General features: G+C 41.7%; 1 protein-coding gene across 2 annotated transcripts; it reads left to right on the top strand.

Moving 5' to 3' along the window:
* Positions 1-581: 581 nt before the first annotated feature.
* Positions 582-15,079, top strand: UBXN4 (UBX domain protein 4). Of its 2 annotated transcripts, none has more exons than XM_030952439.1 (13): positions 582-729; positions 6,114-6,216; positions 7,055-7,083; positions 7,912-8,030; positions 8,612-8,777; positions 9,213-9,315; positions 10,811-10,865; positions 11,030-11,194; positions 11,972-12,099; positions 12,814-12,916; positions 13,252-13,383; positions 13,704-13,912; positions 14,468-15,079. In XM_030952439.1, the coding sequence occupies exons 1-13, from the start codon at positions 651-653 to the stop codon at positions 14,604-14,606; spliced, it is 1,530 nt and encodes a 509-aa protein (XP_030808299.1). In that variant the 5' UTR covers positions 582-650; the 3' UTR covers positions 14,607-15,079. The 2 variants fall into 2 exon arrangements, with proteins under 2 accessions (XP_030808299.1, XP_030808300.1); XM_030952440.1 differs by having other exon boundaries at positions 593-729; positions 6,114-6,163.
* Positions 15,080-15,334: the final 255 nt, after the last annotated feature.

The following is a 15,334-nucleotide window of genomic DNA, read 5'->3' on the forward strand; positions in this document are numbered from 1 at the left end:
TCAAAGACCGAGAGGAACCGTGGCTCCACCACCTCCCCGGGCAGCCTGCTCCAGGGTCTAGACATCCTTTCTAAGAAGAGATTTTTCCTGTTGTCCAACCTAAAGCTGCCCTGGCGCAGCTTAAGGCTCTGCCTCATCGTTCTGTCGCTGGCTCCGTGGGAGAAGAGCCCGACTCACACCTGGCCCCCCTTCCTGTCAGGGAGTTGTAGACAGCAGCAAGGTCCCCCTGAGCCCCTTTTCGCCAGGCTCAGACGCCCCCCAGCCGCTCCTCACAGGACGTGTATAAACGAGATCCCCTCTCAGCCTTCCCTCCCCTGGACTAAACTGGGGCAGCTCCCGCCGCCTCTCCTGACGGCCCGAGCCCGCTTGGCAGCGGGACAGCTCACGGGGGGATGCTCGCCTGCGGAAAAGCTCCCATCCCTGCCTAAACCGCCAAGATGGCGCCGGGCTGAGGGGGGCGGGACCCGCCACCGCCCCCCGCGCGCCAGCGGGGAGGGGGCGGGCGGGCGAGGCGCGTGCCGCGAGCGGCCGCCAATCAGGGGGCGAGGGCGCCGGGCGGCGCGCGCAGGCGCGCGGGGGGCGGTTGGCGCCGCGGCGGCGCAGGCGCGGTGCCGGTGTCGCTGAGGGCGGCGGGTCCCGGCGGTCCCACGATGTGGTTCGGCGGCTCCGTCCCCGCCGCCATCGCCGCCGCCAAGGAGCGCAGCTCCGTCTTCGTCGTATTCGTGGCAGGTACGGTACGGTACGGTACGTCCCGGGGCCGCCCGCCGCCCCCACCGGCCGGGCCCGGCAGCGCCTTCCCAGCCGTGTCCCGCCCGCCGCCCCTCCCGCCGAGCGGGATTTGTGCTGTGTCAGCCCCAGCCCGCCGTGTCGGTGTCCGGCCCCCGCCCGTTCGATGTGTCGCCGTCCCTCCGTTCTGCACTTCTGCACCCGATTCTCGCCGGTGCAGCTCTCCGGGCTGCTCGTTGTGTTTTGTTTCCGTTCCTCGTACCGACAGCGCGTGTTTCATAACACTGTAATTGGAATCTGTGGGAATTCACATCGTCTTGGTGCGCTGCCTTTCTCTATGAAAAAAAGATGGGAAAGAGGAACACAGTCTTGAGCTGCGCCAGGGCAGGTTTAGGTTGGATATTGGGAGGAATTTCTTCCCAGAACGGGTGATTGGGGATTGGAAAAGGCTGTCCAGGAGGCGGTGAGGTCCCTGGGAGTGTTTAAGGAAAGGCTGGACGTGGCACTCAGTGCCATGGTCTGGTTGACAAGGTGGTGTTGGGTCATAGATGGACTTGATGGTCTCAGAGGTCTTTTCCAACACGATTGAAACTGATATTCTGTGATTAGACAAGGTCTTTAACTTATTTTTGAGCTTTTGCCTATCTCTGTGTGCGTTGTTTCTTAAGATTTTACTGTTGCCTTACGTGCTCGTGGTTTGAAGATTTTCAGGTGCTTCATGAAACAGTAACAATGTTGAATGTGTGACTTGGAGTTGTTCTCTTAAGAACTGTTGAACTGTGGGACTCACGTGACTTCAATAAATTCACTCCCAAAGGAGATGTGAACAGAAAAGTGCAGTTAAATTCTTTTAACACAACTCTCCATGTACTTCGAGAACAGCATTTTCTGCTGGGTAGTAAATGTGCTGATAGAAATCAAGGTCTTGTCAGAGCACAGATTGGGCTGTGTTGGAGTAAGGGATGGGGTGGAGCAGTTCATGAAGAACCTGAGCCCTTGAGAAAGAATCACATTGCACAATTTGGGAGGGACCCCATGCTGGAAGAGTATGAGGAGTCCAACCCCTGAGGAGGAAGGAGCAGCGGAGACAAGGTGTGAAGAACTGACTGCAGGAAGGGTGGGGAGATTTGTTTTCATTTCCCATGATTCTGCTCTGATTTTTGATTAGTAATAAGTTAAATAATTTTTCCCCTGGTCAAATCTGTTTTGCCTGCAAAGATTACAGGTGAGTGATCTCCCCCTGCCCTTATCTCTTCCCATGAGCTTTCCATTACATTCTCTCCCCTGCCCAGCTGAGGAGGGCAGTGACAGAGGGACTTTGGTGGGCCCCTGAGTAGTTTCAGCTTGATACATAAATCAGGGAGAAATGCGTGTTCTAACTTGCGTCCAGTATCTTTTATGAAACAAAAGTTCTGCACAAAATGGGGCCCATTAGATTCTGATGTTGACTAGGTGGGTGTAGGAATATGTAGATATACAGGGGAGATACATTTATGGTTGCAGGGATGTAACCTAGTTTTGTCACAGTGTGTGCTGTGAGGATTTGTTTTGTTTGTTCCTATGAGCCCTGGAAAAGGCAGAGCGTGACTTCAGCCAGGCACATTTCTGAAATGGAAGAGTTGGAGAGTTCTGCCCACATCTGCTCCACCCTGGGCACCGTGGGATCAGGGCAGCTGACCTGTGACAGAGCTGATCATGAAACTGTTCTGTTCCATGTGCTGGCAAAGGCAGCTGGGAAGCCCAAGAACTTTCTCAGTGTGTGTTGAAGCAGCTGTGTTTGAAGGATGTGGAGTGCTAGAAGAATAGTCTGGTTTTGTGTTAGCACAGATTTGGTTTGTTGTTTGGGTAGAAACACATTTCACACTGCACAGTGATGGTAACTTTGAGCCTTTACACCCCACACTTCCCACTGGAGACAGGCATTTGAAAGCATTGAGAACAGGCTTTCAGCAGTGTTTGGTTCTGTACATTTCATCCAATAATATCTATGGAAAAAATAATGAGAGAAATTGAAATTGTACTGGGGCAGCCATTGTGTAGGACCGCTATTAGGTACAGTTGACCAAAATTAGGAAATTCTAATTGGACAGATATGTCCATCTGTGTTTGGTTTCCACCACCATCTGCCTGTCCCTCTCTCCCTCTCCTCTGCACTTCACTTACATTTTCTCTAGAAAATGAAGAAATGGATTATTCTTTCTGCTTCCAGAATATTTTCTAGTCAAGCAAGGAATAACGTGGTTATTTATCTTAAAAATGAGGTGGCATTTGTGATTGTAAGTGTACTTTGTTCGAGCAGGTTTCTCCTTAAGCGTTTTTGCTTGCAGCCATAATTCCAGCATTTTGAGCTCAGTGTTTAAAACCTTCATGGCACATTCTGGTGACAGCATGGTGTAAGGGTATTAAAGATCCCGTTGAACTCATGGGAAGTTGCAATAAAAGGGATTGCTCCATTCTCCCTAGAGAGCATGAGGTGAAGCAGGTCTGCCTTAGGAAACTGGTTTGAAATAATGAGGTGAGATGTTAGGGGCCTCTGGACACACCAGGTGAGGGGGTTGTGTTTGGGGAACACACGAGTTACTTTGGCATGGAGTGAGTGCCAGCAGCAGCTTCCCTGTGTCGCTGCACAGGGAGAGGATTCCTGACAGTGAATCTGGCAAGGCAGGTGCCCCAGGGGATGGTGTGAAGTTGTGTCAGGGGAGGTGCAGGCTGGATATCAGGAAAAGCGCCTGTCCCCAGAGGCTGTTGGGCAGTGGAACAGGATCCTCAGGGAAGAGTTCAGGGAGAATTTGGAAAATGCTCTCTCTCTAAATGTACATGGGAGGATTTTTGGGGTGTCCTGTGCAGGGCCAGGAGTTGGACTCAATGATATTTTTGGGTCCCTCCCAACCCAGAGTATGTTATGATTTTATGAACATCCTTGGTATCTTGTTGGTAGCTGTTCTGAAGATGATTCTGTAGCCTACATAGTTAAAAAGCCTTTGTACCTTTCAGCTACTAATCTAAACTTGGTAGTTCATTTGATACAAAACCTCCTCTGTTCTGACTGTGGTGTTGCGGATTATTTTATATCTTTCCAAAGGTTAGACACGTTCTTATCATTAAAATACCAGGTCACTCATAAAAAGTGCTTTTCAGAGTGAAAAAATGAAAGGGTATGTGTGTGACAATAAAAAGCTTTAAATTAAAATGTTTGTTTCTTTTTAGTAATGTTTGTAGAAACCCTTCTCCCTTTGTTCACAGCTTTATGATTTGAACAAATTTTTTACAAAATGGTGATTTGCTCACATAAGCTGTTTGTTAGTTATTTGTAGCCAAGATGTATCAAGGCACTTTGCAAGTTAAAGAAGTGAAATGCTGTAGAGGAGGAGGAGGTGAATGATTTAATGTCCTGGCTTCCTAGCATTTCCAGAATGGCAATCCTCTCTTACTGAGTAGTTATGAAATGTTGGACATGGAGAAGTAAGTTGGGCTTATCTCTCTCCTTCTGAAAGGAAAACACTTCCCTGATGACTGTGTGCTGAGGGGAATGAAAGTCTTCTGACAACGTGTGATGATTTTGAGTAAGTTCCTCATACAGGAAGTAAATTATTGCAGAAAAAGAGTCTTGTCCAGTATGTGAATCAGTTGAGAAATGATCAATGTTTTCCCTATGCAGATTTACCTGATCAGATTTAAGAGATGAGGAAGTGTGACTGAGTTGTTTACAGATCATTACACTAAGTGAAATCGAGTGATGTTTTTGTTTGAGAAACAAGAAATCCAAGAGGTTTGGGATCTAGAATTCTAAGGCTGTTGTGCTGGCTCAGTGTTTAGCAGAATTATGAATTATGTCAAGTTCTGTTGCATTTGACCTCTTGACTTTTCTGATATTTTTCCTGTGACCTGGCAGTTTTGATTTCAGGATATAATTACTGCTACAAACTGTAATAAATGAACCCTAACCCCTAAATGAGAAAGGGTTATCAAAACAAAAAGATGTATGAGAATAAGCAACTGTTCAGTGGGTAGTCACAATATTAATCAGTGCATCATGGCACAGAGCTTTATAAAATGCGAGCTATCAGCATTTTCATTCAGTCATCTCTCAGGCTGTACTGTGAGCAGCCTCTGCCCTGTTTGTGTCTTTCAGCATTCTTTTTTCTCCAGCAGTTGGCCGCGTGGAAAAGTTAGTGTTAGGCAAGTATTTAGATATTTTTAGTAGCCTAATCAGATGAGCACATGTCCTTTTGAAACAGTGTGTGGTGAAGCAGCTGCCTGCCTGTGAGCATTTGGAAACAGGAGAGGAGGCCGAGCTGCTCTGGGCACAACAGCTGCATTGACCACACTTGGAAGCACTGCACTTAAAGCAAGAGGAAAGGTTCCCACATAAAATAGCCTAAATATTTGCTTGCTTATGCAGAAGAATAATAATAGAGGTAGATACTTTCTTACTTGCTCCAGGAATTCCGGGGGAAAATTGAGACACGTGGTTGAAAGCACTTTTCCAAAATTGTATTTTTGATACATGCCCCTGTGAGAGGCCTTGTGACCAGATAGCAGCACTTCACTGGGAGATTCCACATGTAACTCCTGATCTTTAACAAGTCAAAAATATTGCATGGAATGGCAGCTGGGATGAAACAAACAAGTGGTTTGTTGTTGTCACTGAATAATGGACTACTATAGTTCTATACTTGTGACTTGGATTCTTTATCAAGACTGCAGTCCATTCCAAGCTGCTAGGAAGCAATACAGATTGAAGATAAAGAAATGGTTGCAGGCCGTGTACTTGTTGAAAGACGGCTAATATTCATCAGAATCTATTTATTAACCCACACCCTCACTAAACTGGTGTTTTAGGACATAAATGTATGATTGATCTGTTTCATCTGATTAAAATAACACCTCTGGATCTTCGGCCCCTGAACACCTTTTCAGTTTCTCTTATCCAAGGAGCTCCTCTGCATTTGTTATTCTTGTTCTGTGCTCCTCACACCTTTTCCTCCTATCATACTGTTACTGTTAATGTCAGGAAGTGGAATACAAAACTAAGTTATAAATAATCAGCAAATAAATGTTTCTTGCTTTGGGGATTTTTTTACACTGTCAAACTGTGAAACCTTACCTGCTGAATTATGTATTTACAAGGAGTGAAGAACATAGGTTTACCTCCTAGCAGCTGATGTACTAATATATAATTAAATTTATAATGAGGGGCAAGCAGAACATAGTTTTGATGTGTTTTCATCAAAGTGAACCAGCTGGAGTGAATTGTCTCCAGATTATTAAAAAATAATAATTCTAGTTTTACAAAGGTGAATCCAAGGGATTGAAGCAAAGCTGAAATCAGGACAGAAACAGCAATTTGTGGTGGGTTTAACTCATGTGTGTGCTGTGTCTTGCAGGTGAAGATGAACAATCTACTGAGATGGCTGCAAGGTGGGAAGATGAGAAGGTGACTGAAGCTGCATCAGATGGTTTTGTTGCTATTAAAATTGACACCAAAAGGTTTGAGCCTATTCTAATTCTGTCTCTTTTACAATCTTTCATTGATGATGATGAGACTAAGAGGCTTTGAAGTCCTCACCCTGATTAGGAGGTAGTGTAAATACAGGGTTCCAGAACAGAAGTGAATTCAGTACTCCTGGAGTCCCTAAAGCCTGAGAAAATGTCAAAATTTATTGTTGTGTTCTGCACATACTCATTGAATATTTCAGACTGTATTCCAGTACTAGTAATAGAATGCTTGAGGTTGCCCTTTCTCTACTGGAAGAGACACAAAAATGCTATTAAAAATGCAAGTGCTACAGGCAATTCTTCATTTGCCAAGTTACATAATGAATTAAAAACCTTTCATGAATTCAGAAAGATAAAAATCTGTAAAGCCCCAGAGAAAATGTGTTTGCCTTCATTGTAACACATAGAATGGAGAAGCATTTAAGCTCCTGGGTAAATTACTCAGCTATTTTTGTTAATGTTTGTGTTCCAGTCCATGTACACAAAGTGCACTGACATTTCCTCAAATGGTATTATTTTGAAATGCTCTATAGACATTTTATTAGATTTACTACATTATTTGTGCTCAATAGACTAGATTTCTTTTTCCTGACTTGCCTTTTAGCACTGCTTTCCTAATTTTTATGTAGTCAACTGTGATAACTAAGGATTGTCACCATGTCAACACTTTTGCAGAATGTTAATGATAAGATGCAGTGCAAATTTGCTTTTAGTGTTCTCTCAAGTATTTAAATAGTTTTGTAGGACAGTTATTTTTATGATGAAAGACTTAATCTGAAGTTGTTGCAAAATGATTGCTACTCCTAAATGAATCTTTTCTTTTAAACAGTGAAGCATGCCTGCAGTTTTCTCAAATTTGTATCCTTTGAGATCTGTTTAGATGCTACATTATGATTACAGATAATTGCTCTTTACAAGTTAATACCCTTCTTAAGACAAATACTTACAAGCAATGCTATTGAAAATACTTATTTTGGCACAAAACTATGCAATAAACTGTGTTAATAGATACCATCTGTGTATTCAACTAGCTGTCAGTTATTAGAGAAAGTGAGCAAATTGGGTTTTTTAATGTTAATCCTATGTAATTCTCTAAATAGAAAATTATCTGAAGCTTTATGTAATCTAAATAACCTGTTGGTCCTACTAATCAGCATTAGAAAACAAACAAAAAATGCTTTAAATTATGAGCTGGGGCTCAGAGGTGCAGAGGAGGGGGAACAAGCAGTGGCCTGGGTTCTGTCACATACCCAGGTGTGAAGCTGGGTAAAGCCCTGCCTGTCTCAAGGAGGTCACTGCTTCCAGTTCATTAATTCTGTGTGATGCTGGGAATTCTGTGCCTTTACTTGGATATCCTTTATGCTTGGGAGATTTCATTACTGTCTACTTAAGATGTTGTCTGACACTAAAACAAAATATTCTCAAGTCAATGCATAATCAGTTGCCTGAAAAGTTGGAGAAAAATACTTTGGCCTAAACCAGTAAAAAGAAAAGAAGAAATGCTTACCAGTTGCATGCAATGTTTGCCAGCATCTTCTTTCTTCCTCCCTTGGCCCTGGCTGCTGGTGAGCAGTTGGAGATGAGAGCATTGGGCTAGAAGCCCCTGTAGGAAGGAGGTCTGCTTTGCCCTGTAAAGTTACTCTGTGTCAACTCCTGCCATTCACCGCCCTTAACTGTCCTGTGCAGATCCCGTAGTGTGCGTCCCATCCAGCTTTTTTATAGGAGACAATGGAATCCCTTTGGAAGTCATTGCTGGCAGCGTTTCTGTGGAAGAGCTTGTTACCAGAATCCACAAAGTCAAACAGGTAATGCTGACAGGCTGGATCTTCCAGATAAAGCTGGTAATGCTCAGTTCAGTGGTGGCCCTGGCTGTTAGCTTGTGCCTTTGGGAAGTTACTGGTGGAAGTAGAACCAGTGAATTACAACAATAAAATCTGCAACCTTGGGTTCAGGACGCAGGTTGGAAGCGCTGTGAACATATGCTGCATTAATTTTTGTTTGGTTTAGATCACCTCTGTAAACAAACCCACAGTACTGGAAAATGTGTCAAGAGCTCTAAACTGGAATGACAAAATGTGACAATTCACCTTTAATGGATTACTCTTCAGCTTATAACGTGGTTATGTAATATTGTTCTGTAATGTGGATTTATAAAGTTATATACAAGTGTAGATTGCTTTATCACTTTGATTTCAAGTGCAAGACTAAAATGAGAAAAAAATATTAAATGCATGATTGTACCATACTCAACAATATGTGGTAATTCTAGTTTTGTATTTTCAATAGGGCTGATTGTTCAGTAATAATTCGGTCTTGACCTTTTTTTAACCTGTGAAAAATATCTGAACTTTCATAGGCTCCATTCTCTCTTTTCCCAATTTCTTAGATGCACACAGGGAAAGGGCGGCCTGTGGAGAACGGCAGTCAGGCATCTGCTCCCTGTCCCTCCTCTCAGTCTGATGGTGCTCCAGAAAATGCAGAATCCCGAGCAGGGCTTTGTGACTCTGCTGAGGCTCTTATGCCTGAGACAATAACTTCTTCTGCTGGTAATGGTTAGTGTTCTTGCCCTCAAATGCCACCTCATTTGCTTTGGAAATGGTTTCTCTTAAGTTGTTACATGATGGTACATAAAAGGATGTATATTGAGCAGACTCACTGAGGAAAAACTTGGGATATTCCAGAATGCTTTGTGCAAGTCCAGAGAGAAGAATAACTTGTCATTCTACTTAGTTTTAAGGAGGAATCTTTGGTTTATAACTCAATAAAACTGTGTATGCTTTCCTGAAAAAAGATTCAATTAAAGAGTTTTTTGGTTTTGTAACCTGAAACCAAATTGTTGAGGAGGGGAGTCTAAGCAGCAGAACCCTGTATGAGATATCCCAGTTGCTGCAAATTGTGGCTAGCAATGAGCCTAATAATTGTTACGATAACAAATGCACCTTTTCTTTTTCTTTCTTATGCATTGCTTTCCTGTAAATCCCTTGAAGATGAAGCAAATTCAGGTCAAGCAAGCCAGGAAGCAACTAATTCTGCAGATGAGCAAGCAAATGATGCTCAACCTGTGAATGATCTTACACTCAAAGTAGAAAGGCAAGTCTTTTTTGCAGACTTCTTAATGTGCTGTATTTGTTTCTCAGGAGGCAGTTTTGTTGGGTTTTGGGTTGGTTTGGGGTTTTTTAACAAACACGTTTAATTACAGGATTTTGGTCCTTCATCTGTTGTCATCTGGCAAATATTTGTGGTATTACTTTCTATTATATGTCTCTGACAATACCAGGGCTGATACCAAACCAGGTTTTTAATTAATATAATTCCTCATGTTCTTTGAAAGAAAGGTAATCTGGAAAACTCTGAGTGTTCACCTTTGATATAACTTCAATAGAGAGGATACGTTTGCTGCAGGTTCCTGAATTAATTGAAACATTAAACTCAAAGCATTAGAAACTGGTGCAATAAAATGCCAACCTAGGTTTTGTATAGAGATGTCATCTTATTTCTTCTTGTTGATTTGATGACTGTTTGTAGTTTAGGGATATTGAAAAGTCAGTGCAATCCTATTCTGAGACTCATGTTTTGATCAGTGAACAGTAATGACTTGACTTCAGTTTTTTGAAGTCTGGTGATCAGAAACACCTGACTCAAAACATGATTGATTCATAATTAATTGTTTTTAAATATGGAATATTGTTTATAAATTTGTTTTTAGTAAGTAATTGATACTTGAAATATCCTGTCTAAAAGCATAACACATGTTTAGCAAATAGGAATATTTATAATGCTAAAATACATTTTAAATATTTTTCATGCTTATTGTAGTTTTCTTCCAAAGTTATTGGACAAGAGGTATATTTTTTACTTACCACTGATAAGACAATGCAGTCTGTATTTTAATATAATTATCAATGTTCCTTTTTAAGTAATGCATGATTTATCTACAGCATTTTTTGCCAGAGGGAGAAAGAGGCCAAGCTCTGTGGTAATTACCACTTTCTTTTGAACAGCTACCATATGTTTTTCTGATTATGAGACTTTTGACATTGGGTCATGCCTGCCCTTTCCCCAGACTTCAAATATGTTGGGATTTTATTGTCAATCTGTATTGAGAAATTTACTTTGTTCTTTTTATTCTGAGGCATTTTTCTGGATAGCTGAGACAGATGCATATGCATCTATGTCAGGGCTATATATTACTTGTGTTCCATTTTAGGAGGTGATGTGCAGAAGAAACCAGATGGCTTAAATAGCTAAAAAGAGAATGAGATTTAGTGTTTCTGTTACCACAGATCATAAGTAATATTTGCTTATTGTGTATCTTCATAAGTTGGTTCAACAGTAAGAAAATGTAGGAATTTTCATTTAATGAGTGGAAAAAGGACAAAAAGAATATATTAGAACAGCTCTAAAGTGAGAAAGGAGGTGGTGAAATCACCACTGACCTTTGCATGGGAATGAATCACTGCTGGTACACGAGCTATTAGCACTGTGCTACAGCTCATTTTCATGTGTTCTCCTGGGTTTGCAAATGCTTCATTAACATTTGAAAATACTGCAATGATAAGACTTTTCACTCTATTCTTAAATTTAGGTTAACAAAAAAGCTTGAAGAAAGACGAGAAGAGAAAAGGAAAGAAGAAGAACAGGTAACACAAAAATGTAAAACCCCTTGCAGTTGCAGGTTTGGGGTTTTTTTAACCCTTATTTGAATAAATAATAAATAATTAATTCCTTCTTACACAAACATACTTCAGTCTTTTCTCTTGCCCAAGGCAATTTTGTGGTCCAATTTTTATATCTCTCTATTCAGAAAGAAATTAAGAAAGAAATTGAAAGAAGGAAAACTGGTAAAGAAATGTTGGAGTACAAAAGACGACAGGAAGAAGAACTGACCAAACGTATGTTGGAGGAAAGGAACAGAGAAAAGGCAGAAGAGAGGGCTGCTAGAGAGCGCATAAGGCAACAGATTGCAATGGTAAATTTTGCATTTTGGAAGAGTTTGCTGCTTCTCTCTCTCACAGTGTACTAAAATGATAAACTTTCTCATTTGCTGAGGCTTTGAAAGATTATTAATTTTTCCATTTGGAATCCTGTAGCCTTGTATAGTAACAATTTTTGTGTTTGGGGTTTATGTAGCATTTCCTGTGTATAAAATGAAACTTCTGCTTTCATCTTCACAATTCTCTTCTATATGAGCAAACATTTCTGTCATATTGCTTGAGCCTAGTGGAGAATTATCGTATAAACGTAAAAATAATTGCAATTTAGGCATGGTGGTAAAAGAGAAGCACAGGGAGTATTTAATTGTAGAACATATACAAGAACACTGCTCTCAGAATGGTGAGGAGGATTATTTTCCAAGTTAGTATATCTGTGTGTGTGCATGTATGGATGTAAACAGTGGATAACAACTGAAATTCTTCCTCATTATTAGGTTTTGATATAGAACACTCAGAATTGCAGTTGTGTAAGGTTTTTGCCTTTATCTTCCCTGGAGTGTTGAGCTTGCATGGGAAGATCATCTATTAACAACTGGTTGTGGGAAGTGACTCAGTGAGAAGTGTCATTTTGGCTAATGACACGAGACTGTGCAGTTTGGCACTGAATAATTCTTTGCAGTTCCACTGTCTTTTCTCCATATGGTCTGTTTGTATCAGTGCAGTTGGTTCATGAGTATAGATCATAGCTGTCTAATGAATGTTAAGCAACAAGTTATGTTAACAATTAAGGTTTCCCTTTGATCCTTCCACAGGATCGTGCTGAGAGGGCAGCTCGCTTTGCAAAGTCGAAGGAAGAAGCAGAAGCTGCAAAAGCTGCAGCTCTTCAGGCTAAACAGGCTGAAATAGAGGCCAGAAAAGAGGCAGCTCAAAGGGAGCGAAGGTGAGTTGCAGTAGAGACACAAGTGTGTATTTTGGGTGAAAGAGATAAAGAAACTATTTTACGAGAGTTATTATATCTCCTCATGTCTTGACAACACGTTGCCGTGTTGAGCTGTTTAAATAGTGACATTAAAGATAGCTGTTTACATGAACGTGATGCTTTTTGAGAGCTTTCATCTTTTTGACATTCATGATCATGAAACACTGACCACCTTTACTAGTGTGTTATTTTAGTTAGATAAGAGCTGTTTTGTGTCTGAGCTTTGATTTAAATACCAGTACAATGGAGCTTGGTGGGGTACTAGATAAGGTGAGAATGCCGAAGATTATGCCTGGACAGAATGACTGGATAATGTCAGCACTGCTGGGGAGCTTGGTGTAGATCCAGGGGCTGTGTGTGGATGGCTTGGATTCAGCAAGGCTGGGTTGGGGCCATCAGCTGCCCATGTCAGAGTTGTCTCCTGCTTTGCCCAGCACTGCTGGTTTAAGAATTATCCAAACCTATGGGGACCTCATATGGAGTTGTGGAAGGGATGCATTGTGAGAGATCAGCAGGTGGTTTTCCACTGTGAATTCAATCTTACAACCCTTCTGCACTGCCCTAGGCAGCATGACTGTTCCTCTCTACCACATTTCAGTACTACCAAGCTCAAGGCCCAGAAGCCTTTGCCTGTAAGTGTTCATGTCCTCACTGACCCCAATACCTGTCCCACAGTGCAATAGCCAGGATTCAGTTCCGCCTCCCCGATGGATCTTCCTTCACCAACCAGTTCCCCTCTGAAGCACGGCTAGAAGAAGCCAGGCAGTTTGCTGCACAGGTAATATGGGCATTTTGTTTCTCAGCTGTGTGCTGATTATGATTTGTTGAGCCTCAAGTAGTTGTTGATGGCGGTGGAGTTGTCGTAAACTCCTTTCCTTATTGGGTATTTGAAGGGAGTTTTAGCAGCCTTCTCCAGTGCCACCAAGTGCCTTTGGATCGCTGCAGTGTGTCATTAGTAAGATATAGAGAAAAATGAACAATATTTCATCTCCTACTCTGAGGATGATTGACAGTTTGATACAAAACTCTTGATAAGGTATACTCAGCTGGCAAATATGCAGTTGTTTGAAATGAGCAGTTATAAATAAAATGTTTTCTTTATGTGCTTCACAGACGGTTGGTAACACTTATGGCAATTTCTCACTGGCGACAATGTTTCCCAGGAGGGAGTTTACCCAAGAAGATTATGGAAAGAAGTTACTGGAACTCGAGTTAGCACCCAGTGCTTCAGTAGTGCTGCTGCCGGTAGGTGCTGGGTTTTGGTGTGTCTGATTTTTCAAACAGCCGTACAGTAGCTGGATACTTGCTGTTAGTTGGCCATGATGGTATTGGGCTTGAATTTGGGGATTTTCTTTGTCTAAACAGATTGCAAAATTACTCTAGTTTTTGTCGGGATTGATTTGGAGCAGTTTCTCTGATAGATGGTGACATATATACTTGTCTAAGGTGTAACCAAAGTTGTTTCTTTGTGTCTGCTGAGCTGCTTCAAAAGGCTGTGTGAAATACTCTGTCTACAAGAGCAGGACCTTAATACCTGACAGGTTTGCTTGGTGTGTTCATGACAGGCAGGAAGACCTGCGACTTCTGTTGTTCAGGCTTCAGGCAGCGATCTGTGGAAGTTCTTGGGCACAATCCTTTACCCCCTCCTAGCGGTTTGGAGATTCATTAGCAACTTCCTGTTTACAAGCCCACCCCCCTCACAGCCCTCTGTGAGATCAGCTCATCAGCAAGACCACTCAGCTCCCTCAACGTCGGGCGGCCTCGAGCAAAGCAGGTAAGGCAAAGTGTTTAAGGCAGCTGTTTCTCAAGCCTCTTGCTGCAATTGCTTTAATCTTGCAGTGGGGAACTGAACTTCCAGTTACACAGTAGGAAAAGCATTGTCTCGCAGTTATTTATGAATAGGAAATTCAGTTGTAACTACAAAGGTGAGCTTCACTTCAGCTGATGCTGTTTGGAAGATAAAAATGAGATATCAAACTGATAGGGGATGGTTGTTCAAGAAACAGAAGCAGATGAAGTCTGGTTTTGACAGGTTTTGTATTGCCTAGAGAATGAGATCACCCATGTACCAGGAGAGCTGCTCAGCTGTTTCTGGTGAAGAAGCCACTTATTGCTTCAATGACAGGGAAAATGAGAGTCTGCCACTCTGTCTGACTGCTAAGTGACAAATTTTCACCTGGGTATTGCTTCCCAAGGAAACAAAGAGTTGAAGAAAACTATTCTTGAGGATAAGAGAAGGATGGATGATTTGTGTTTATTGCACTTGCTGCTTCTCTTGTGTAATTATTACTGAGGAAACTGTCAAACCTCACTGTTCTTTGTGCCCTAGGCAAGCAGTCAGGAAACGAGTAGTGGAAAAGCGGGGGGAAGACTTCAAAAAAGAAGGCAAAATATATAGACTGAGGACTCAAGATGATGGAGAAGATGAAAACAATACTTGGAATGGAAATTCTACACAACAAATGTAGTTTTGAGTAACTGCAGTTACTATCTGGCTGCTTTTTTTTTTCCTTCTCTTATTTGATCTATCAACTAAAGCTTCTGGACAAGTGGGGCTTATTTTCCACTGACTGAATTACTTAATTCTTATTCCTGGTGGATTATGGAATAAAGTCACTTATGCCAGAAAAATCAAGTGGGTGTAGTTGAAACCTAGTAAAAAGACTGAAAATCTCCATCAGCTTTCATAAATATTGCCCTATGCCATAGAAAGGCACTTTTTAATCTATAAATATTCTGCTACATAAATTTAAGGGCCAGATATATTCATATAAAGGTCATGGTAGACAATGACTGATTAAAATGAGGGTTTCAGAAGCACTATAAGTAGCAAATCAGGTAACTAATTTATGTTTAACTTTTTTCTTGCTTCTGCAACTGCAAGCAAAACCTTGTAGTTTTTAATTCCCTAAGCACTCAATAAACTATTTTCCAGAAAACATGACTACCTTGTGAAGTTCCTCTGATGTGCTGGTATCACAAGGGAAGCAAGCAGGCTCATGCACTGAAATTTAAAATACAGCAGACAAACATTTTGTTCCAGTTTAAATGGCCTTACTGTACATGAAATAAAGGAAAAAGGGGGTGAAAATCCAATCTGTACAATTGCTGCAGTATAACAGTTTTCACCAGGAGAAACACTAATTTGTCTTAAAATTCTGAGAAGCAGGAGAACTTCCAGGGGTCCTTTCAGAAC

The sequence above is a fragment of the Camarhynchus parvulus genome, chromosome 7 (assembly GCF_901933205.1).
Source record: "Camarhynchus parvulus chromosome 7, STF_HiC, whole genome shotgun sequence".
NCBI classification, from domain to species: Eukaryota; Metazoa; Chordata; class Aves; order Passeriformes; family Thraupidae; genus Camarhynchus; species Camarhynchus parvulus.